Raw genomic sequence first — 24,943 nt, 5'->3', positions numbered from 1 at the left:
CTGCTGCACCGAGGCTCCGCCTTCGCCCGTCCCCTTCGCAAGAGGGACGCAAGCCGGGAGGGAAGGGGGAGTCGGAGGAGGCGGCACCGCTGGAGAGCTCCTCTCGGGGACCGGCTGACCCGGGGAGCGAGGACGTCGCTCGGCACCGCTCTTCCGCCTGCCGCCAGACCGTCCTTTCTTCGCTATGTCCCAGAGCAGGCATCGCGCTGCGGCCCCGCCGCTGGAGCGGGAGGACAGCGGGACCTTCAGGTCAGCGCCCGAACGGTCGGGGCCGAGCCGGGCAGGGCCGGGAGTGGTGGGCACTAGAGGCAGGGCGGGAGAGCCCGCTTTCCAGCGGCATTCTGGGTAGAGCTCCCTCCCGGCGCTTTCGCCCGCGCGGCTGCGGGCGGACCCGCCGGCACTCGGCTCCGCCCTCCCGGCGGCGCGCGGGCCGGGGTCTGCGGCCTGGCCCCGCCCCGCTTGCGGTCTCGGTGCGCGCGCGGGGTGGGTGGAGATGGCCCGCAGCTGCCGCCCGGGAGGGGGTTTATGTGGGGTTGGTCCTGAGCGGTAACAGCACCCAAGACCCGAGCGAATCCTCCCCACCCGCTTTTAAGTTGTCTCCTTACAGCCCCTTTCACCCTGCCGGTTGCCCGCCGCAGCGGGGCTGGGAGACTGGTGCGCTTCGCCATCGCTGGTGCTGGCCGCTGGGGAGCTTCGGCGCCTCCCGCATCACTGTTGGTAGCAGTCAAATCTAGCCTCTGTATGCTTCTGCTTCCCTCTCCGCTTTGGCATGCAAGGCACACCTTTTTTGGTTTTTGCAGTTTGGGGAAGATGATTACAGCTAAGCCAGGGAAAACACCGATTCAAGTATTACACGAATACGGCATGAAGACCAAGAACATCCCGGTTTATGAATGTGAAAGATCCGATGTGCAAATACACGTACCCACTTTCACCTTCAGAGTAACCGTTGGTGACATAACCTGCACAGGTCTGTGTGCTCAGTTAACCCGGATGACCATGTGGGTTGGCCGGCAAGACTTGGTATTGCTTTTCAGTTCGGAAAAGTGCCCTTTTTAAACCAGGGACAGCTGTGAGGAGCAGGCTCTTGAAACTGAGACCTCTCATGTCAGGTCATGGGGACTTTCCAACTTCATCTGATTCTCTCCTTCATTTTCTGCTCTCCAGACACCAAGAGAAGCTTAGAAACATACCTTAGTATCCTCCTACGGTTCTTCCAAGAATTAGAAGCAGGAAAGGTTTTTGGAGCAACCATAGCTGGGTCAGTAGGTGCTGACAAGTTTCATAGTATCATAGATTATAGCAGATGCCAAGAGACCTGATCCCAAAATATTCTGAGCCTCTTCTCTTTGTCCATAGTGTCCATCTGGGACTTTAGGCCCGTTGTACCACACTTGATTCTGTGTCCAAACAAAATGAGGAAGACAGAAGCCTCAAATACCGCATTTCATAGCACCTTCTAGTTCCTGACCCTGTACAGGTTTTAGTAAGATGTCATCTCCTTTTTTTTTCCAGTTTTTTTCATGTTTATTTTGTTTTTGAGAAAGAGACAGAGCACGAGCAGGGGAGAGGCAGAGAGAGAGAGGAAGACACAGAATCTGAAGTAGGCTCCAGGCTCCGAGCTGTCAGCACAGAGCCCGATGTGCCCCCAATGCAGGGCTCGAACCCAGGAACTATGAGATCACAACCTGAGCCAAAGTGGGAGGCTTAACTGACTGAGCCACCCAGGTGCCCCTCATCTCCCTTTTTATAGATGAGGAAATGGATTCAGAGAGATTATCAGTAACATGCCCAAAGTCACATAGCAATGAAGTTTCAGAGTTCAGACTCCCCTTATTATGGTCTGTGAGCTTGAACAAATGATAACTGAAGTTGCCCATTTGTAAATGTAGGCATTCTATTTCTTATGTATATTTAATTGCAAACAAAAAATATTGAATACTAAATTTGGAAGAATGCTAAGAAAACAATTCCACAAGAAGGCTGGAGTTGCACCATCTGGTAAACGAAAGGCATCATTTGCTTAGGTCCCTGAAAATCTGGAATCCACTATTTTCCTTGAAACTGCTTTAAGAAAATCTTGAGGCTTTTTTGTCTATATGAGACAGGTGGATTGTAAATGCCAGCTACAAGTTTACTCATTATGAACCATACAATCATCACATTACTCCTTTAGCAGATCTATTTTTAAATATTCAGCGAAAATTTAAGAAAAGAAATGGTCTTTTTCCCTTTAAGATTAACAGCCTATGGCAACCAACCATTCTGTGTAGGTCCCCTACTCTCCCCACACTGCCCTGTCTTCCTATGCAAGTTTATGTGCCTCCACAGCTTCAAATACTATCTAAAGGCTGATAATTCTGAAATCTGTCTTCAACCCAGCCCCAGTTACAGAACAGTCTTCCAGCCTGTGCTTGCTGGGCATCTTCACTTGGATGGCCCAGACTGAATCCATCTCTTTTCCCTTAGATCTATTCCACCTCTATTCCCTAGCTCAGTAAAGGCACCACCATCACCCATTCGCTCATAGTAGAGTGTTGGGTTTCATTTTCTTGACTCCTTCCCATCCCTCTGCCTCTTGGCCACTCTTCCACTAAGTCTTACTTCCTAAGCATCTCTGGTACCTGCCTCCTTCCCTTTTGTTTTCATTGCTGGTGTCTCGGCCGCTGTCTTCACGCACTTGGGCCACAGCTGCTATCTCACAGTTGCTCTCTCAGCTTCCAGTCTCAGGCTGTCCATTCCTCAAAGGACACTGGCATTCAGATCTTTTTGTGTCCTTCTTGCTGTTAAAATCCATTCGGTGGTTTGCCCATCATCCTCTGGATAGATACAGGTTTCTTAATAGGACTTAACAGCCTTGCTTCTCAAAATGTGTGATCAGCAGCAACATTAGTATCACCTGGGCACTTGAAGCAACTGCTCTAGAATATCAGGCCCCATGCCAGACCTGCTGGATCAGAGTCTGCATTTTAACAAAATTCCCAGGCAATTACTAGGGACATTAAAGTTTGAGAAGCACAGATTTCGGAGACTGTTCTTTGATCTCGCTTCCTACCCTCCAACTCTGTAGCCTTTCATCTCAAAACTCATCTCCTTAAGCATTCACCTACCAACTGATTGGAGCTCTTGAGAACACCATGCTCTGTGTTGCCTCTGAACCTTTGCATGTGTTCTTTTCTCTGCCTAGAATACTCTTCCTAACCCCCAACTTTCTTCACATTACTAGCTTTTACTAATCTTTTATGTCCTCATTGAGTTCTCTCTTCCTGCATGAAAACTTTCTGAATCCTTCCCAAGTAGAGGAGCTACCCCTTTTGTGTGCTTCCCCTCCAGCCTGCACTTAGGCATGTTGTAACACATACGACTGTATTTCAGATGCGTATTTACAGGCGAAATCCCATACTGGGCTGTGTGCTCTTTGAGGGCAGGGATTCTGTTTCATATTCCACCGTATCCCTCATAACTACGTTAGTAGATAAAGGCATATGGGTTGTATGTCCTCAGACATTTGAAAGTCACAGTTGAAATTCATTCCATATCCCTTTTCTTTCTTCCACACTGGAGAAATGGACATCAGCACTTTGGTACCACTTTTGAAGGGTTCTCAACACCTAGTTTGAACTCAGAAGGAAATTAGTTGGATTTACTATTTAGCAGGTGTGATTTCTTACTGAAATTAGGCTTCAATTTCAGTGATTAGTCAGGCCTACCCCCTGCCACCCCATTGACTACTAAGAGATACAGATTATATAAAAGACACATAACATAAATTCTCATCTTACCTGTATAAACCTTCTCCCACTGTACCCAACATGTATCTAGGACTGCTTAGCCAGTCAGGGCTTTAATCCAGTATAGGATGGACGATTAGAATATAATTGTGCACATTTTGCTGTCAAATAGGGTTGATATAAGTAGCTCTGCTCCTTTGAAGAAAACTTCTTGCTACAGAAGAATTTCCTGTCTCTCTAGGAATAAGGAAAAGTAAAATACTAAGTTGTATTTTTCATAAAGTGTGGCATGGCCTACTTCATTACCATTTTATGTAATAAACATATACAGATTTTTTTAATATAGGAATTCATAAAGTTAAATAGGTAAAATGTTTAAAATCATGGGTTTTTCATATATTAATTTCATATGGTGAATATTTTGTTAATGTAGTATGTTTTTATTACCTGCGTGTATATATACAAAAACTGTACTGACTTTGTTTTGCATTATGCAAACAGCTATGCAAGCCTCATATTTTCACAGCATATAAAAACATTTTTTTCTTAACCTTAATTCAGGTGAAGGTACAAGTAAGAAGCTGGCGAAACATAGAGCTGCAGAGGCTGCCATAAACATTTTGAAAGCCAATGCAAGTATTTGGTGAGCTAAATTTCTTTGTATTCTGCAGCTCAAAAATATCATGGCTGAGGTAAGATTAAAATTTTGAACACAGTCACAAAAGCAACAAAGTCAACAGCTGTTAGTATTTAGCTCTAAAATTCTATTTCCTTGTGAAAACCTGTCACCATTAAAGACAACTTTATCCTTAAGAAATTCAGTCCACCAATTAACTGCTAAATGAAAGCTCTCGTGAACTAGGCGTTTTCCCCCCTCATTGGGATGCGACAATACAAAACCCCAGTTTTTCTGGCAAGTATCTTACTGTATTAAGACTTTAATAACTTCTGTACTACAGAAAACAAGGAATGAAGTGGAAAAAAATCAGTGGAAAATACTCTTAGGAATTCTAATTTAGAAGGAGACAAAGAGATTTCCTTTTATTATGGAATGTATAACAAATACAAGAAGATGTTAAGGGGGATGTTAATTCTTGACATGATTTTTCCAAAATGAATTTGTGTTATCACTTCAGGTGCTTTTGGAGAGTATTGGTCCCGGAGCATCTCATGTATCATTGGATGATGTCCTTTGGTTTCTGATGGACACGTCCTGGGGCATGCTGAGCCTTCAGATTCTCTTTACATGCGCTCAGTTATTCTTGGAGTTCAGTCTGGTTTATCTGCTCATAGTTGACAGCAGAGGCCCATGGGAATTTAGGATGAGTTTTTCTCCAGCCTCAAAACTTTTGCTTTAGCACGTACTTAGGTCATCATGCAGTGCTCCTCCCGTTTCTAAGCTCTTCCAAACCATTTGAGTAATTTAGAATGAAGCATTGACAAACTTCAGATCTCACAAAATGATTCTTGATTCTGTGGGGTCATATGTTATAGTTGATTTATGCTGGCTTTCTAGACATGCCAAATGGCATGGCAGGTATTGGATTCTCCCCTCGCTGGTGGTGACCATGCTATTTCTGTGCAGTCCAAAGGTCAACCCAAAATGTTGAGTACATTTGTAGAAATGAGTGTATGTAGTGTCCTTTCTGCACATGGGCACTTCACTTTGTCAGCAAAAAAGGCTAACAAACTTTACTATATATTTGTGCTTCTTGACAGATAAGATGGGAATTACTAAGCTGTAATCAGGGCTAAAGTGGCCTGATTTAATACAGAGACTTTCTCACTTCTCCATCACAATTATTTGGGTAGCTTCGGCGTGCAACATTGTAAGTGAATATTCATATCTCATCAGCCTATGTAAAGCTTGAAGTTCTGGCAGGTGGAAAGGAAACTTGAAGAAGTGCCAATAACTGAACCTTTTTTGTCACCAAAGAAATGACTCTTCAGCCTTGTAGGTGATAGTAACCTTGAATGCAGCTTTATTCAGTGTTACACACTCATCCCCTAACTAACTAGTAAATTTAAACTAGTTAGAAGAGATTGTTCTCTTTTTCCCTAATTACAATCCCCACATGCTGGAACCAGATTCATGCAGGCCATCTATTTTATGCAGGATATATGTAAGTATTAGGAGGATCATTCTAGCATAGAGCAGATGATATATCAAACAAATCTTTCTTCCATAATTATATGAGGGGAAAAAACCACTTTATGACCTGTATCATTCACCTTACCAGGCTAAATTGCCTAATTGTTAGTCTTCCCTTTTTGTGGCTGTAACATTAGTATGCTTTATTTAAATACGTTTTTATTGAACATAATATACAAAGCACTACAAGGCTTATGAAGGTAAGTAATCCGTAGGCCCTACCATCAAGGATTTGACAGTCTGAACACAGGAGAGGTGTGGTGAGGGATGGACAAATTACATGTATTTGTAAGAGTTTAATTTATGGTCATATAATTTGCCTAAGAAAGGGTCAACCCAAATGTCAACAGTTCTAAGGAGGGAGAGATTATGTTTCATTGGTGTAACAGGATAGGTTTCTTAGTGGAAGTGGCATTTGAGATATATCTCGGATAATAGATAAATCATGTTCTCATTCAGGTGGGAAAGAAAAGCATTCCATGAAGAAGCAAGAGCAAAGGCATAGAGGATTAAATAGGAAATGCTTGTCATTTATTTAATAGTTTGGGGAAAAGTATTTTGTTTTATAACACTTTAAAAAAATGTTTAGCTTTGCAGTTCCTGACCCCTTAATGCCCGACCCTTCTAAGCAACCAAAGAACCAGCTTAATCCTATTGGTTCATTACAGGTATGTTGCACAGTTTTTCCTTACTTAACATGTTGTCTATTGAAGAAAGATGTCATGTATTGATGATATCACAAGGGCTGAAATAAGGAATAAATATTTTAGAGATAAGATGGTATGATATTTTGTTTTCCCAGTTGTGATCATTAGATATTACAGCACTAACTTGAAATTATTTTCCTATTTATTTACGTTTTGGATTTTCTTCCATATACAGTATCTGCCTTTGGTTTGTGGAATTCTCATTTGAGATCAACAGGACCTCAGTGCACATGGGTAGAGTGTTTTATACTTTAAGAATATTTCTTGCCACTCTTGTGACAAACCTCTTTCTACTTCTGTTTAGAACAGAAGACTTTATAAAGAACCCAAATCGGGTAGCCTAACCCAAGAAAGGGGAAGTAGTTTATTTGCTTATTCTATAAAACAAACAAACAAAAAACCTCAGCTTTGAATTTCTGCATGCGGAATATCCTTCTTGCAGATTATCCATGTGCTCTGTTGGACAGCTCCCCTCCCTATTACCCAGCCAGTCCTTTGGTCCCTTTCTTGCTGTCTGAGTTTTTCCATAGTGTTCTCCCCTGATCTTTCCTCAGCTTTGTCCAAGTCTGTCTGTTTGCCGCCTCTGCTCATCTTGCTGTTGTTGCAATGCAGTAGTTAGCTAGCTGTGGGCAGGAAGTCTATAACTAGGAAAGAGAGGCATTAGGAACTGAATGACAGTGAGACCTGTAGATGTCCTCACTGATGTTCCCCGAGAGGGCAAAAGTAGCTCCTCTTTCTCTATGAGCTCTTTGATATTGGCTCTCTATGGCTTAATGGAAGAACACCATTCCTATCCTAGCGGTAAACTGCTTCAGTTTTAGTATTGTGGGCTTGCAAGATATAAAATGCTGGAGTATTTATGGGGAATGTAGGGTCTTCCCCCATTTTTTCATTGCAGAATATCATTATTCCTTTCAAACTTAGAAATGGGATCAAAATCATGAAAGAATATCATTTATGTGATTAAGCCATTGCTTAGAAAAATTACTACTAAAGCCGCATCTCCGCTTTCTAGGAATTGGCTATTCATCATGGCTGGAGACTTCCTGAATATACCCTTTCCCAAGAGGGAGGACCTGCTCACAAGAGAGAATATACCACAATTTGCAGGCTCGAGTCATTTATGGAAACTGGTAGTTACTTCTTTTTACTCTCTTAAAACTGAAGACATTTGAAATACTTTTACATGATGAATGACTATAGAAATTTCTGTTGTGATTTCCTTTCAAATATTTCTGTGGGGAAAAATTGATACACTCCTGTTCTACTGTCTCTTTCTGCAATTGAACTTAAGTTAAATATTTGGCTTAAGAATTCTTATACTTCAGGGGCGCCTGGGTGGCTCAGTCGGTTAAGCATCCGATCATGATCAGCTCAGGTCATAATCTCGCAGTTTGTGAGTTCGAGCCCCGCATCGGGCTCTGTGCTGACAGCTCAGAGCCTGGAGCCTGCTTCGGATTCTCTGTCTCCCTCTCTCTCTCTCTGCCCCTCCCCTGCTCACACTCTGTCTCTCTCTCCTTCAAAAATAAATAAACATTTAAAAAAAAAATTTTTTTTAAAGAATTCTTATACTTATTAATTTGATATTTTTCAGAATCATGGAAAATCATGTAATGGAAAGTAGCAAATAATTGACCCTTTACACAGTCTGCACTCATGTGTTAGTGACTTAAAAATCATTTTAGAAAAAAGCAATAGTGAACCTCTTAGGAGTTTCGACAACTATTGTAGAAGATTGGAGGACTAGAAGATCACATTTGAAGACAAGATGATTAATAAGAGGCTAGGTGGCAAAAACTAGCGTGAGATAAAAATAAAGTAGAGATCATCCTTTTGAATGCTAGCAACTTCCATGTTGTAAAGGCCAGAAACTACAAGGAAAAAGTCTCTTAATAGAGCACTAGTGAGGGTTCCTATTTTCACTTCTGCAGCCTGTTTCTATCATTTTTAAAATGGCATGAAATGAAATTTTACCTTGGCTAGATAGTAGTTTCAAATAGTAAGCAACTGTTTGCCCTTGAGAGGCAGTGTGGACCAATGCAGAAAGCACTGAACCAGAAGTGGGAACTTCAGCTCCCATGCTTGATGCAGTCCTTGGTGTGCAAAGGTAGGCCTATCACTAATCCCTCTGGGCCTCACGTTTTAAATCTATAAAATAAAAAGATGGAAGTAGATGATACTTATGATGTCTTTCAACTGCAGTTATCTTCCCTAAGCCCTTTTTATTCGTGTTAAAAAAAATTCCACACAGTTGTCAGTGTATAGAAGGTTACAAGCAAGAAGTCGGCATCAAGAGATAAGAGTTACAATTCAAATGTACCTTGATAAATTTGAATGCTTGGTCACAGTTAAACCAAATGGGATTCATTGAAGCTAGGCATAGGAAATAGAGCTGTTCCAAACACAAAGTATAACTATTAAAGATAAAGTTTATTAAAGATAAACTGCTAAAGAAGTGCCTTCAGAAATGTAAGAATTAACAGTTGTATGAGGTACAACAAGCAAAGATGGCAGGTCAGCAAAAGAATAGTGTATAAAAATCATCAAAAACAATATTTTATACATCTGATTATTCTCTGTGGACATTAATTTCTTTCCTAAACCTACTTTTTTTTTTTTTTTAATTATTTAGGAAAGGGGGCATCAAAAAAACAAGCCAAGAGAAACGCTGCTGAGAAGTTTCTTGCCAAATTCAGTAATATTTCTCCGGAGAACCACATTTCTTTAGTGAGTAATGATCAAGACACCTATGATGTCAATGTGATTAAGTAGCTCTTACTGTAGGAAACTTCCCTAGATTCCTTCTTGTATAGACACCTCAGAGTTGCAATTTTTAAAAATCTCCTCACTGTTCAGTTCTACACCACCCCAGTTTTAGCTGTCACGGGGTGACTAGGTAAGAGGGCTTGGGAGACACAATCAAATTCAAAATCATATGATGGATTCTAAAATGATAGGCTAGTAGTGCCATTTTTGCCTTCAAATTAACAATGCATTCCCATGCCTTTGTTCATTCATTTATCCACTCAGCAAACATTTAGTGAGCTCATACTGTGTGCCAAACTTTGTGTCAAGTGCTGTGCATACTGTGAATAAGACAGTTTCTGCCCCTAGGGAATTTGTAGCCTACTGAAAGAGAAAAGACCCCAACAAACTGGTCCATAGAGAGGGTGCTCGGGAACGTAGGAGAAGGATCCAGCCAAGACCAGGGGTTTCAGGAAGACTTCTTGCAGGAAGTAATATCTAAGTCAAGACCTTAGGATGAGAACAGGAGAAAAGAAACCCAAAGAGGGAAAAAAAAAAAAGCACGTACAGACACCTAGGAGTAATACATTATATGCCATCCGGGAACCCTACATAATTTGGTGTGGATACAGCATAAATTTGGAGGAGGGTGTCTCAAACAATCAGGCCAGAGAGGCAAAGAGGGATTAAATCTGGAAGGGACTATTATAGTAAAGAGATTAAATTCTATCCTGAGGGCAGAGCAAAATCATTAGGAATTTTAATCTGGGAAGGACAGGATTAGAAGTGGAATCACCGGCTGCACTGTGGTGAGTGACTAAGTCTTAGAGACGTGCTAGAATATTGTTACAGAAAACGAATGAGAAATGATGGTGGCCTCTACTACACTGGTGGCAGTTGAAATGGTCAGTGTAAAAATTATTTCGAAAACCGAAGTGAATGGGGCATGGTAACTGATTGGATGTGGGGAGTAAGGAAAACGGGGGAAATAAACATTTTTAGATTGGCAACTGAGTAGATGATGGCCCCATGTAATAATATGGGGAACACAGAAGATGAGTGGGATTTAAGGGGGAGAAGATAGTAAGTTAAATGCAGAATGTATTGAATCTGAAATGTTTGTAGAATGTTAAGTAAAGATAGTAGGCAGCTGGGCAAACAAATGTAAAGCTTAAGAGGTTAGGCTACACGTGACATATTACTTACGATTCTGATATTTAGAGATAGATACATCTTGTGGTACATTCATTATCTGAGTGTTTATGAGGTAGGGAATGAGAAGTGAAGATTATAGCAGTGCCAAGTTTATGATAAAATAAGGGCTCATTCTTAGAGAAAAAAAGTCAAAGACATACACATTAATATGATTTTGGTTTTACCTTTTTAATAGAAAAACATAAAACATTGCATTCACTTCTTTTAAAATTGGATCAGAGATGACACCAGAATCACAAAGCACAGATTGGTTTATAGGTGAATTCTGTTAAATCTTCAAGGAAGAGGTAATTTCCAATGCTATTTAAACTCTTCCAGGCAATACATCTATAACATAGGGGAAGCTTCTAAATTTATTTTTCAAAAACAACAATAACACTAACACCAAAACCTGACAATAGCAAATCCTGATGGAAAAAAATTATGGATTAATCTCCCTTATAGTGAAAAACCTTAGTAATATATTCAGTGGAACAATAAAAGAATAATATACCATAGAGAGGTTGGGTTTATTTCAGGAATGCAAGGATATTTCAAGGTTAGTAAATCTGTTACTATAATTAATCATATTAATGGGTCAGAGAAAAACAATCTTCCCAATGGGTGCCAAAAAGATATTTGACAATCATTGATAAACACTATTAACATATCCCTATTGTGATTCAAAATATATACCTCAAAAAAAAATCAAAATCATAGTTATGTATTTACTTATTACATCCCTTCCCATTAATTTCATAAATATGACAATGATATCCACTAATGGCATTTTTTAAACCTTGTTATAGAGGTACCAATCAATATGATTAGACAAGAGAAAACAATAAGAGGTTGAAAATCAAAAAAAGAAGATATAAATGATCATTAACTGCAGATAATATGATTGTGTTCCTATAAAATCTGCTAGAATAAGAGAATTTATCAAGGTAATTGGTCATAAAATTAATATATAAAATCAATAGCTTTTCATATTATTTACAGTTATGAAAGTAACCACCACAATAATTAAAGAGGATACTTAAAAATTGCTTCTGGAAAGGGGACCAAAGGTAGGGATGGAGCAAAGCTCAGGATTATTGCTTTTATAATTCTGTACTATTTGACTTTTTGTTGTGTGTGTGTATTACTTAACAAAAGTTAGGGAGCTTGGTAACATTGATCATTTTATAGTAAAATAGAAATCTTTTTTAAAGTGTACTTGAAAAAAATCAACAGTTTATTTATAGATATTAAGAGGTAGAATAAAAGAGATCTTATTTTCAACAATAGAAAAGAGGATAATGTGCCAGGGAATGAACGTAAAATGAAATGTGCAGGACCCATGTGAAAAAAAACTTTAAAACTTTACTGAAGGATTTAACAGAAATTGAATATATGTAAAGCTGTTTCTTTATTAACAATAGGAAGACTCAATATTGTTAATATAGTACTTAAGAAGGTAATGTAGTCTCAAAATCTACTGGAATTTGGGGCACCTGGGTGGCTCAGTTGGTTAAGCATCTGACTCTTGATTTGGGCTGAGGTCATGATCTCCCTGTTGATAAGATCAAGCCATCAGGCTCTGGGTTGACAGCATTGAGCCTTCTTGGGATTCTCTGTCTCTCCCTCTTTCTGTGCCCCTCCCCTGCTCATTCTCCTTCTCTGTCTCTCAAAATAAATAAACTTTAAAAACCAAACAAACAAGCAAACAAAAAATCTACTGGAATTCACTTTGGATCTTAATACAGCTTTACTGCGTTTATCTGGAAAAATGAACTCTCAAGAATAGCCAAGAAAACTGAAAAGAAAGAGTGCCGAAGGTGGGGTTATACCTTACCAGATATACTGTAAATCTATAGTGATAAAACACGTACCGGTACAGGAATAGACAAAGGATAAAATAGAGAACCCAAGTATAGACCATAATCAGGAGTATAGGATATGATAACAGTGAGATTTCAAATCAATGGGCAAGAGGATGGATTATTCAATAAATAATGTAGAAGTAACTTAACAGCCACATTTGCAGGGAGGAAGGGAGAGGAAGCTGTATATACCTGTGCATGTGTGACATATTTAGGTTGCTCCCTTATTCCTTATATCTAAATAAATTTCAGATGGATCAAAAACGTGAACATAAGAATTGACAGGCTCTGTGCTGACAGCTCAGAGCTGGAGCCTGCTTTGGATTCTGTATCTCCCTCTCTCTCTGCCCCTCCGCTGCTCTCACTCTCTCTCTCAAAACTAAACATTAAAAAAAAAGTATGACCATGGGGTGCCTGTGTGGCTCAGTCGGTTAAGTGTCCGACTTCGGCTCAGGTCATGACCTCACGGTTCGTGGGTTCCGGCCCCACATTGGGCTCTGTGCTGACAGCTCGGAGCCTAGAGCCTGCTTCTGATTCTGTGTCTCCATCTCTCTCTGCTCCTCCCCTGCTCATGCTGTCTCTCTCTGTCTCTCAAAAATAAATAAATGTGTAAAAAAAAAAAAAATTAAGAAAACAAAAAAAGTGTGACCATAAGAATTGAAACCAAGTATGAGAAAACTTGGAAGAGCTTTCCTTTGTAAAATTCTTAGCATAGGGAAAAATATTTTAGTATAACTTATAAGCTATAAAGTAGTAGAAGATTTATAAATTTGACTACACAAAACCTATTATTATATGGCAGTAAAATCTGTAAATAAAACTAAGAATAAGAAAGAAGAAATTATTTGGAACACTGATCTATAAATGGACTGTTTTCTGTACCACATAAAAAGCTCTTACACATCAATAAAAAAGATAACCCTGTAGAAGAAATACAAATGGTTAAAAAAAAAAAAAATGATCAGCTTCATTCATGGACATTAAACTAGATACTATTTTCACCTTTTAGATTGATGAAACCTACAAAGTTCGACAGCACCTGCTGTTGGTGAGGGTATCCGAAAACAAGCACCCTCCAAGAATGTTGATGGAGGTATAAATTGGTTTAGAAATCAGTCTGGAAGTATTTATCAAAATTAAAAGCATACATGTTCTGTGACTCAGTTCTACTTCTAGAAATTATCCTACAGGTAAAGACATCCAAGTGCAAAAGAGTTTTATTGTAACATTGTTAGTAAAAGCAAGAAATCAGAAATAACCTAAAACCCATAATTGAAGACTGGTAAGATAAATATAGTGCATATATGTGCATTGACATGAGAAAAATGAACAAGATGTAGAAGAGTAAGCTATCATTTTTGTTTGAAAAGAAGACTGTGTGCTTGAATTTAGAACAGTTATAGAAGGATATTGAAGAAATGTTTCAACATTAAGTACCTCTGGGGAGGGCAACATAAGTTTCCTGGGTAGAGATAGTAAGCAAAAGAGACCATTTTTCATTATATATTTGTTCCTATTGCAATTACTATATCAAAGAATGATACTTTTTAAAAACCAAATTTTAGGGGCGCCTGGGTGGCGTAGTCGGTTAAGCGTCCGACTTCAGCCAGGTCACGATCTCGCGGTCCGTGAGTTCGAGCCCCGCGTCGGGCTCTGGGCTGATGGCTCAGAGCCTGGAGCCTGTTTCCGATTCTGTGTCTCCCTCTCTCTCTGCCCCTCCCCCGTTCATGCTCTGTCTCTCTCTGTCCCAAAAATAAATAAACGTTGAAAAAAAAAAAATTTAAAAACCAAATTTTAAATTTCCAACTAAGGAATATAAAATTCTATTTAAAGATCCTGAATAGCCAAAATAATGTTGAAAAAGAAAACCAAAGCTAGATGCATCACAGTCCCAGACTTCATGTTGTTTTAGAAAGCTGTAATCATCAAGATAGTATATTAATGGCATGATAACAGACCTACTGATCCATGGAACAGAATAGAGAACCCAGAAATGGACCCACAAATGTATGGCCAATTAATCTGCAACAAAGCAGGAAAGAATATCCAATGGAAAAAAGACAAGTCTCTTCAAATAGTGTCGGGAAAATTGGACAGCAACATGCAGAAGAATGAAGCTGGACTATGTTCTTATACCAAACACAAAAACAAACTCAAAATGGATGAAAGACCTACAGGATACCATCAAAATCCTAGAGAAAACAGGCAGCAACCTCTTCGACCTTGGCTACAGCAACTTCTTACTAGACATGTCCCTGGAGGCAAGGGAAACAAAAGCAAAAATGAACTATTGGGACCTCATCAACATAAAAAGCTTCTGCACGGTGAAGGAAACAACAAAACTAAAAGGCAGCCTATGGAATGGGAGAAGATTTTTGCAAACAACAAATCAGATAAAGGGTTAGTATCCAAAATCTATAAAGAACTTATCAAACTCAACACCCAAAAAAACTAATAATCCAGTGAAGAAATGGGCAGAAGACATGAATAGACACTTTTCTAAAGAAGACATCCAGATGGCCAACAGACACATGAAAAGATGTTCAACATCACTCATCATCAGGGAAATACAAATCAAAACCACACTGAGATACCACCTCACACCAGAGTGGCTAAAATTAACAACTCAGGCAACAACAGATGTTGGCAAGGATGTGGAGAAAGGGAAACACTTTTGCACTGCTGGTGGGAATACAATCTGGTGCAGCTGCTGTGGAAAACAGTGTGGAAGTTCTTCAAAAAATTAAAAGTAGAACTACCCTATGACCCAGCAATTGCACTACTAGGTATTTAGCCAAAGGATACAAAAATGCTGATTCGAAAGGGCACGTGTAGCCCAATGTTTATGGCAGCATTATCAGCAATAGCCAAACTATGGAAAGGGCCCAAATGTCCATTGACTGATGAATGGATAAAGAAGATGTGTGTGTGTGTGTGTGTGTGTGTGTGTGTGTGTGTGTGTGTGTGTGTATACACAATTACAAAATTCAAAAAGAATGAAGTCTCGCCAGTTGCAATATGGATGGAACTAGAATGTGTTAATACTAAGCAAAATATGTCAGAAAAAGACAACTATCCTCTTTTTTCACTCATGTGGAATTTGAGAAACAATAAGTGAACATAGGGGAAGGGAAGGAAAAATATAAAGAGAGGAAGAAGGCAAACCATAAGAGACAAAGTACACAGGGTTGCTGGAGAGGATATGGGTTGGGGGATAGGCTAAATGGGTGAGGACTATTAAGGAGGGTACTTGTTAGGATGAGCACTGGGTGGTATATGTAAATGATGAATCACTAAATTCTCCTGAAACCAGTACTACACTATGTATTAACTAGAATTTAAATAAAAACTTAAAATAGTTACAATTTTATTAGTAAAAAAAACCCTCTATTTAATAAATTTTGTAGATTATTCAGTTCTATATACTGGCCATCCCTGTGATCTTTTTGAAAATTCTTTAACCTCTATCAGGCTCACTAATAATTAAGACTAAGATTTTCTGTCCTGCAACTGTGCTGAATTCATGTATCAGTTCTAGCAGCTTTTTGGTGGAGTCTTTCAAGTTTTCCACATAGAGTATCATGTCATCTGCGAAAAGTGAAAGTTTGACTTCTTCTTTAACAATTTGGATGCCTTTTATTTCGTTTTGTTGTCTGGTTGCTGAAGCTAGGACTTCTAACACTATGTTAAACAACACTGGTGAGAGTGGACATCCCCATCATGTTCCTGATCTCAGGGGGAAAGCTCTCAGTTTTTCCCCATTAAGGATGATATTAGCTGTGGGCTTTTCATGTATGGCTTTTATGTTAAGGTATGTTCCTTCTATCCCAACTTTCTTGAGGGTTGCATTTCTATACACCACTAATGAAGCAACAGAAAGAGAAATCAAGAAATCGATCCCATTTACCATTGCACCAAGAACCATAAAATACCTAGGAATAAACCTAACCCAAGATGTAAAAGATCTGTATGCTGAAAACAATAGAAAACTTATGAAGGAAATTGAAGAGGACACAAAGAAGTGGAAAAATATTCCACGCTCATGGATTGGAAGAACAAATATTGTTAAAATGTCAATACTACCCAAAGCAATCTACACATTCAGTGCAATCCCAATCAAAATAGCATCAGCATTCTTCTCAAAGCTAGAATAAACAATTCTAAAATTTGTACAGAACCACAAAAGACCCTGAATAGCTAAAGTAATGTTGAAAAGAAAACAAGTGGGAGGCATCACAATCCCAGACTTTAGCCTCTACTACAAAGTTGTAATCATCAAGACAGTATGGTAGTGGCACAAAAACAGACACATAGACCAGTGGAATAGAATAGAGAACCCAGAATTGGACCCACGAATGTATGGCCAACTAATCCTAGACAAAGCAAGAAAGAGTATCCAATGGAAAAAAGACAGTCTCTTTAGCAAATGGTGCTCAGAGAACTGGACAGCAACATGCAGAAGAATGAAACTGGGCCACATTCTTACACCATACACAAAAATAAACTCAAAATGGGTGAAAGACCTAAATATGAGACAGGAAACCATCAAAACCCTAGAGAATAAAATAGGCAACAACCTCTTTGACCTCAGCTGCAGCAATTTCTTGCTCAACACGTCTCCAAAGGCAAGGGAATTAAAAGCAAAAATGAACTATTGGGACCTCATCAACATAAAAAACTTCTGCACAGTGAAGGGAACAATCAACAAAGCTAGAAGGCAACCAACAGAATGGGAAAAGATATTTGCAAATGACATATTGGATAAAGGGTTAGTATCCAAAATCTATAAAGAACTTATCAAACTCAACACCCAAAAAAACTAATAATCCAGTGAAGAAATGGGCAGAAGATGTGGATAGACACTTTTCCAAAGAAGACATCCAGATGGCCAACCGACACATGAAAAGATGCTCAACATCACTCATCATCAGGGAAATACCAGTCAAAACTACACTGAGATACCACCTCACACCAGTCAGAGTGGCTAAAATTAACAACTCAGGCAACAACAGATGTTGGTGAGGATGTGGAGAAATGGGAACCCTCTTGCACTGTTGGTGGGAATGCAAACTGAGGCAGCTGCTCTGGAAAACAGAGTGGAGGTTTCTCAAAAAATTAAAAGTAGAACTACCCTATGACCCAGCAATGGCACTACTAGGAATTTATCCAAAGCATACAGGAGTGCTGATTCGAAAGGGCACATGTACCCCAATGTTTATAGCAGTGCTTTCAACAATAGCCAAATTATGGAAAGAGCCTAAATGTCTAACTGATGAAATGATAAGGTGTGATTATATATACAATGGAATACTACTTGGCAATAAAAAAGAATGAAATCCTGCCATTTGCCGCAACATGGATGGAACTGGAAGATATTATGGTAAGTGAAATAGAGAAAGACAGATACATGTTTTCACTCATATGGAACTTGAGAAACAACAGAAGGCCATGGGGAAAGGGAAGGAGAAAAAAAATAGTTATAAACAGAGAGGAAGGGAGGCAAACCATAAGAGACTCTTAAATACAGAGAATAAACTGAGGGTTGATGGAGGGGATAGGAGAGAGGGGGAAATGGGTGATGGGCATTGAGGAAGGCACTTGTTGGGATGAGCACTGGGTGTTGTATGTGAACAGTGAATCCCAGGAATCTACCCCCAAAACCAAGAGCACACTGTATACACTGTATGTTAGCCAACTTGACAAGTTATATTAAAAAATAAAATTTTAAAAATAAATAAGAATAGCTTGCCCTACTTTGTTTTTGGCGTACGATATGAAAGCAATTTGAGAAAAATAAACAAACATGGTAGAAAGGGATGGATATAAGGGACAATAAAGAAAAGGGGAAAAAAGAAAACAAAAACCATAAACTCAGTTGGGATCTGGGAAAAGTCTGATAAGAACTTTTAGACATCCTTCCTTTCATTTGAATGACTTGTTCTTCTCAAACCTAACTTGCACATCACACCTTTTATACAGTTTGTTTTCTGCTCTACAGCTGTTAGTTACAATGATTGGTTGGTATTTAATACAGGAAATCATGAAGATAAGAACATTGGTTTTTATTTTAATTTGTAAATTGCTCCATTAGGCAGATTCAGTTATTTGCAGGTTCGTTTATACTGCTCTTAAATTTCTTAAGACATCTTTTTTTTAACATACATCTTAATGTGGCCATCAGAAAATTTGGCTGAGAGACCTTTGTCCTACACAAAAGTATTTTTAAATACTTCCAGTATATTATTGTATGTGTTTCTTTCTTCTGTAACATTGTGGTATTTGTTAAGAGTGTCCTTGTTGGTGTTGTCTACTTTAAATGGGAAGTTTAACCAAATGGTATGCTCTCTTGGTAGAGCATTAAATATGCCTAATAAATACTTTTAATTATATCATAGCATTAGAGCCCAGTCAGAGTTAAAAGTCTTAATTTTCATCTCTGTTTTTCAGACAAATGTAGTAGGACATTCTTTAGGATGTACTTGGCATTCCTTGAGGAATTCTCCTGGTGAAAAGATCAACTTACTGAAAAGAAGCCTCCTCAGTATTCCAAATACAGATTACATCCAGCTGCTTAGTGAAATTGCCAAGGAACAAGGTTTTAATATAACATATTTGGATATAGGTATGATTTTTTTCCTTAGCTTACCTCAAAACCTGTTTCTTTTTAAAATGTATTTGAAAAACAAAACCTGTGTTATAATTTATTTCATTGACCAGGGATTATAAATATAAATATTATATATATATATATATATATATATATATATATATATATATACATACATACACACACACACATTTATAAATACATTTTATTTATAATAAATATGTATTTTATACATATATATATAATTAGAATAGTAATATTTATCATTGATCTGTCTGTCCCATTCTTATAAATAATGCTAATAGCTAACATCTATACAGTTGTAATAATAAAAACAGTAGCTCATATTTATAGTTTTATTATAGGCCAGGCACTGTTGTGGGGATATTACATATTTCAGCTTAACTGAATTCTCAAACTAATCCTGTGAAATAGGTCTATTATTTTTACATATAAGGAAAGGAAGTAAGGCACAGGAGAGGTTCGGAAACTTGCCTGAGATGATAGCTAGTTAGTGTAGAGTCAGATTAGGGGAGGAGTCCCTGCAGATACAGTGTCTATTAAACTAGCCCTGATGGAGAGCTTGACAAATAAAAAGGCACCCACATTTCTAGAACAAGTACCAAGGTTGTGGGGGCCAGACCCCTTCTCTCCACTTTGTCACCATATGCCCATTCAAGGAGATCAGTGGGGACAAGTACTTTATAACTCTGCTCCATCCCAGCTATTCTAGATTTCCTCGAGCTCTTAATCACTTAGATAGACAAACATGGACAAATTACATAGCAAGTCAGTTTGGATTTTAATTAGCTTTATAAAGCCGGCCTGTGTTTGTGGCCTGTGTGCATGTGCGTTTGGTGTCTTGACTTAACATGTGTAATATGTGAAGAATTTGATATTCCTTATAGCATCCCCAGTGGGCTATGGGGACCTAGCTTGAAGGAGCTGTTAGCTGTGGTGTTTAGGTGCTTAAAGAACTTCTGATTGTCTGCTACTTCCCAACTGAATGATGGGTCAAATGCAGTATCTTAATACACTGAAAATGATGCAGAACGTGGGAATTTAGTACGGACACATTGTCAGAAAAGATGGCTGATGGGAGACGATTCATTCAATAAATATGTTGCAGGGAGTATGGCCGGAGTCATAAAAGATGAGTCCACAAACAAAGTGCAGTTAAGTGAAGGTCCTCATACTTGAGTCAGAATGAAGACCCCCAGAATGAAGCTTCTTTTTATTAGGATATTTGCTAAAGACTATGTGCATAAAGTCAGCTAAGCAAGTATGTTAATCAATCTAATGGCTTAGCTTTTCAAGGTTGAATTTCGAGTTAATTGGTTTCTACAACACTAGGAAGGGTCAGGTGTGAAGGAGGATCCACCCTGGACAATGTTAATGGCTCTAGGCATTCCTTACGCAGCAGCAGCAGTGGTCAGCTATGTAAACATGTCCTAAGGCCTTGTACCTTCTCCAGCCCTTCCCTTTTGAAGTCTTTTCCTTTGATGCTTCTCTCCTGCATCTACCACAAACATATTTGTAAGTATCTACACTTTGTTGAGTGTTTAAGATACAGAGATGAATAAGCCATGTTATGAATAGGACTGTGGATGGTTTTGAATCTGGGAAAAGAAGGAAACTTAAGATGGCCTTTGAGATTATGAATTAATGATGCCTTTAAAACGAATCTTACCAATTTTAAGAACTAAATAGTTCTTGTAAATATAGAACAGCAATCTAAAAACCACAGCTAATTTGGCCTTTTTTTTTTATTTGGTTTATTTGTTTGAGAGAGAGACAGAAAGCAAGCTGGGGAGGGGCAGAGAGAGAGAGATAGGGAGACACCAAATCCGAAGCAGGCTTTAGGCTCCGAGCTGTCAGCACAGAGCCTGACACAGGGCTCAAACTCATGAACTATGAGATCATGACCTGAGCTGAAATTGGACACTCAACCAACTGAGCCACCCAGGCGCCCCTAATTTGGCCTAACGTCCATGCAGTTACCTTCCAAAGAACCTAAATGTTCTCCAAAAAAGATATGCAAAAGGCCAACAAGCATACAAAAAGACCTCACTATTATTAGTCATCAGGGAAATGCAAATCAAAGCCACAGTGAGGTACTAATTCAGACCCACTGGGATGATGACTATGATGAAGAAAATAGAAGATAACAAATGTTGACAAAGATGTAGAGAAATTGTAGCATTCCTCACTGCTGGTGGGAATGGAAAATGGTTGAGCTGCAGTGGAAAACAGGAGTTTTGCTGCTCTTTGAATGAGTTACCATATGACCTAGCAATCCTGCTAGGTATATACCCAAAAGAATTGTAAACTGGTATTCGAACAAATACTTGTACACACATGTTCATAGTAGTACTTTTCACAGTAGCCAAAAGGTGGAAAAAGCCCAAATGTCCATAAGCAGATGAATGGATAAATCAGTCGTGGGATATACATGCAATTATTATTATTCAGCCATGAAAAGAAGTGAAGTTCTGCTACATGCTACAACATGGATGAACCTCGAAAACATACTAAGTGAAAGAAGCCAGACACAAAAGGGTCATGTTGTATGATACCGTTTATATCAAATATCCAGGGTAGGTTAATCCAAGATGGTTGCCAGGAGCTTCAGGGGAGGGGAAACAGGGAGCAACTGCTTGATGTATCTGGTGTTTCTTCTGGGGGAAATGAAATGTTGTGAATGTTGTGTAACTAGTGAGAGGTGGTGGTTGCACAACATCGTGAACATACTAAATGCTACTGAATAGTTCACTTTAAAATGGTTAACATTACATTATGTGAATTTTACCTCAATTTAAAAGAAAACAAAAGAGCCTCAACGCCAGCACTAGAAAGCCTCTTCACACATGAAGTCATTCCACTGTATCTGGATGTTTCCTGTTATATGGACTCTAGCTGAAATAGCGTTTAATCATGACCACTTTTAACAAATTGTAACTCACCTGTTTCTACCTCTTTCCCTTGTGTCATCTAACCATCTTTAGTGACAGTGATTGATCCATTGATGAGAAGAACATTTGTTTCCTGAGTTTAGGTATTTTTAAAACACCCTAACCCATATGCAGTATGGAACTAGACTATCTGCATAGATGTATAACAAAAGAACATTGAAGGCAAGAGAGAAGTCTTGCTCTGAACCCCGTATTTCCTGGTTCAGATGTCTACTGAAAGTAACTCTAGACCTCATAGGGAAGAAGACAATCTCTCTAGTTCTCTAGCAAATGGTTTTTTCCTCTCTAAAAAAGTCACTGTGGTTTTCAGTTTGCAAACACTGTTCAACTAGACCTATTAGAATTGCCTTGGGAGCTCTTAAGAGGAAATGCAAGAATCTGGCTACTCCAACCCCTAGCCCTGTGTGTCTGATTGAGCCTGCATTTCTTTTGAGCTCCGTCAGGTGATTATGAAGCCCAGTTGTGTTTGAGAACTACTAGAGTTGATCAGTTGTGTTTTGGTGTCTGTTTGTATAAGGATGATAAAGATGTGGAGGAAGTAGAGTCCTATACCATAGGTCTATAAAGGAAGACAATAGTAAAAACTTGCTTTCACAGAGAATCTGCTTTCTATCCACTTGGTCTTAACTGTCCCGTTTGAATGTCATTGCAGAAGAGCTGAGTGCCAATGGACAGTATCAGTGTCTCGCTGAACTATCCACCAGTCCCATCACAGTCTGTCATGGCTCCGGGATCTCCTGTGGCAATGCCCAGAGTGACGCAGCTCACAATGCTTTACAGTATTTAAAGATAATAGCAGAAAGAAAGTAAGCCTGAAGCAACTTAGAAACCCCCCGTAGCACATAAGAAGTCCCCCTTTCACCCCTTCCCAAGTAAAATGTTTACTATGTTTGAGTTTGTGTGTCACTTCTAAATCTCTTCATAGAGTCCATCAACACCCCAGATTTAATTATCTCCTGGTAGTTATTAAGGTCTTTTTAATGGCTTCAACTTTGTATTGGTATATTGTATTTATAAACTTTGTACCATAGGCAGAGTGTAGCACCCATTTTACAATGCCATGTACATAGAAGGAAGAAATTGCATGTTTGTTGTTGATGACCATGATGAAGATGATGAAGACTAAAACTACTGCTAGCAACAGTCTTTCTTACTGGTGCTTAACCTCTTCTTTGCGCAAGGCTTTGTAAAGGGAATTCGAAGGAAGCCCCTTAGAACTACAAGCGTTGAGGAGCGCACTATCAGGCCTCTGTTGAATGTGAGTGTTGAATTTCAGGGAACATGATTGGTCTGCTGTTCATTTGAATCCATGTAATAAAAAGCTGTTGTTATAACAGATTCCGTTCGTTTTATTAAAGTGTTACTGACCTGACTTTGGCCCCTTCTTTTTAGCCATTCTTGTGAGTGACATAATGTGGATATTCTGCTATTTAAGTATCTCTAGTGTACTTCTGAAGATCAAAGTTGAGGAAAAAACCTATGGCCTGAGCAAAAATTTACAAATGTATACGTGATGAATCACTTCCATATTTTCTCTAAGCAACTGCAAGCTGGTCTTTTTCTTCAACATAACTGTTTGTAGATGAGTTAGCAGTTGAAAAAGCATTAGTAAGATTACCAAAAAAACCCAAAATCTTAAAATTGAATTATAACTCAATTCCACTGCCAGAATGTTTCAAACAAAGCAATGAATGATTGAAAGGTTAAGAGAGAAGCTTCATGAGCAAATTTTAATTTTGCCTTTTATGTTTCCATATATCATCATCTAACACCTCAAGCAATCCATCTGCCAGCACCAGTGGATAGTGCTCCTTTTGTAGATTAGACGGAAATCTCAGGCCTGTTTTCAGAGCTCAGGGAAAGCTTCAGAGCAAGAGAGCGCTGAATGATAAAGGTAGGTTTTGACAATCTCAAGTGATAATCTAGCAGGAAGTATGTAACAAGTATTTTTCTGTCTGGGAAAAAAATCAGACCTAAGTGGAATCCTTTGAGAAGAACAAAACAAAGGAAAACCAATGCATGTAACTTATTTAAAACTGTAAAGAACACTTTCATATTATAGCTATACATGTCAGTTAAACCATGGAATTCTAAGGATCTGTTCTTGATGAAGTTAAGGAATACACAGTCTAGAAACAAATTTAGGCATAAACAGGAACTTGTGGATCATTAAGTTTAGACTAGGTTTTTATGAATGCTCTGGAATATAGAAGGGGCACAATGAACTTTAGAGATGACAGACTTCTGCACAGCAAAATGCTGACTTTGAAGAGGGTAAGTTGAGGAAAGATTTCATAAGGCATTGGAAAAAGAAAAGATCCTGGTGGGGGGGGGGGGGGAGGGGGTGGAGAGGAGGACAGGAAGGACTATAATTTGGTTCTAAATAGTACTGATGAAATGACAAGGTCTGAGTATAAGGTGCCCAGAAATCATACTCCTCCTGCTGACTATTTTCTCTACTGCTTTCTGGATCTGGAGGAAGCATGTGTTTTTAAAGATACTGTTCAAATGTCCCCTCTGTTGGGACTTTCTAGGGAGTGAGCTGCACCATCAGGTGATCTTTAATAACATTTTCACCATTTTCTTAAGGCTCTTAACCCATATAATCAGTTTTACCTGTTAACCACATTAGGTGAATTTCCCAATAGGCTTCGAGCAGGCAACAATGCCATAGCCTCAGTTCTAACAAGGCATCAGTTCTAACACATGATAGGCATCAAGTGATGAATAGAAGAGTGACGAAGGTAGCAATAGCCCAATATGATAATATGAGTTTAATAAATTATGAACACCAATGTGCCCAGCACTAAAACAGCCTTCTGGGATACAGTGTTGACCCACATTACATTATGTAATAAATACCCATTTGGGCTCACTGATAGCAAGGGACATGATAGGACCCCAATTAATGGAGGGTACATAACTGTTAGAAACCTGACGGCTGCAATTATGACAAGTGGCCAGTCCAGC

General features: G+C 39.0%; 1 protein-coding gene across 5 annotated transcripts; it reads left to right on the top strand.

Annotated features, from left to right (window-relative positions):
- Positions 1-33: 33 nt before the first annotated feature.
- Positions 34-23,345, top strand: PRKRA (protein activator of interferon induced protein kinase EIF2AK2). 5 transcript variants are annotated; one of them, XM_045480357.1, is made up of 8 exons: positions 34-249; positions 801-970; positions 4,293-4,374; positions 6,473-6,551; positions 7,606-7,723; positions 9,223-9,317; positions 18,842-19,016; positions 22,626-23,345. In XM_045480357.1, exons 1-8 carry the CDS (start codon positions 185-187, stop codon positions 22,781-22,783), a joined length of 942 nt encoding a protein of 313 aa, XP_045336313.1. In that variant the 5' UTR covers positions 34-184; the 3' UTR covers positions 22,784-23,345. The 5 variants fall into 5 exon arrangements, with proteins under 5 accessions (XP_045336313.1, XP_045336316.1, XP_045336314.1 ...); XM_045480360.1 differs by lacking the exon at positions 801-970 and having other exon boundaries at positions 221-249; XM_045480358.1 differs by lacking the exon at positions 34-249 and having other exon boundaries at positions 859-970; positions 4,293-4,423.
- Positions 23,346-24,943: the final 1,598 nt, after the last annotated feature.

The sequence above is a fragment of the Leopardus geoffroyi genome, chromosome C1, assembly GCF_018350155.1.
Source record: "Leopardus geoffroyi isolate Oge1 chromosome C1, O.geoffroyi_Oge1_pat1.0, whole genome shotgun sequence".
Taxonomy (NCBI): Eukaryota; Metazoa; Chordata; class Mammalia; order Carnivora; family Felidae; genus Leopardus; species Leopardus geoffroyi.
This window is presented reverse-complemented; position numbering and strand designations above follow the sequence as displayed.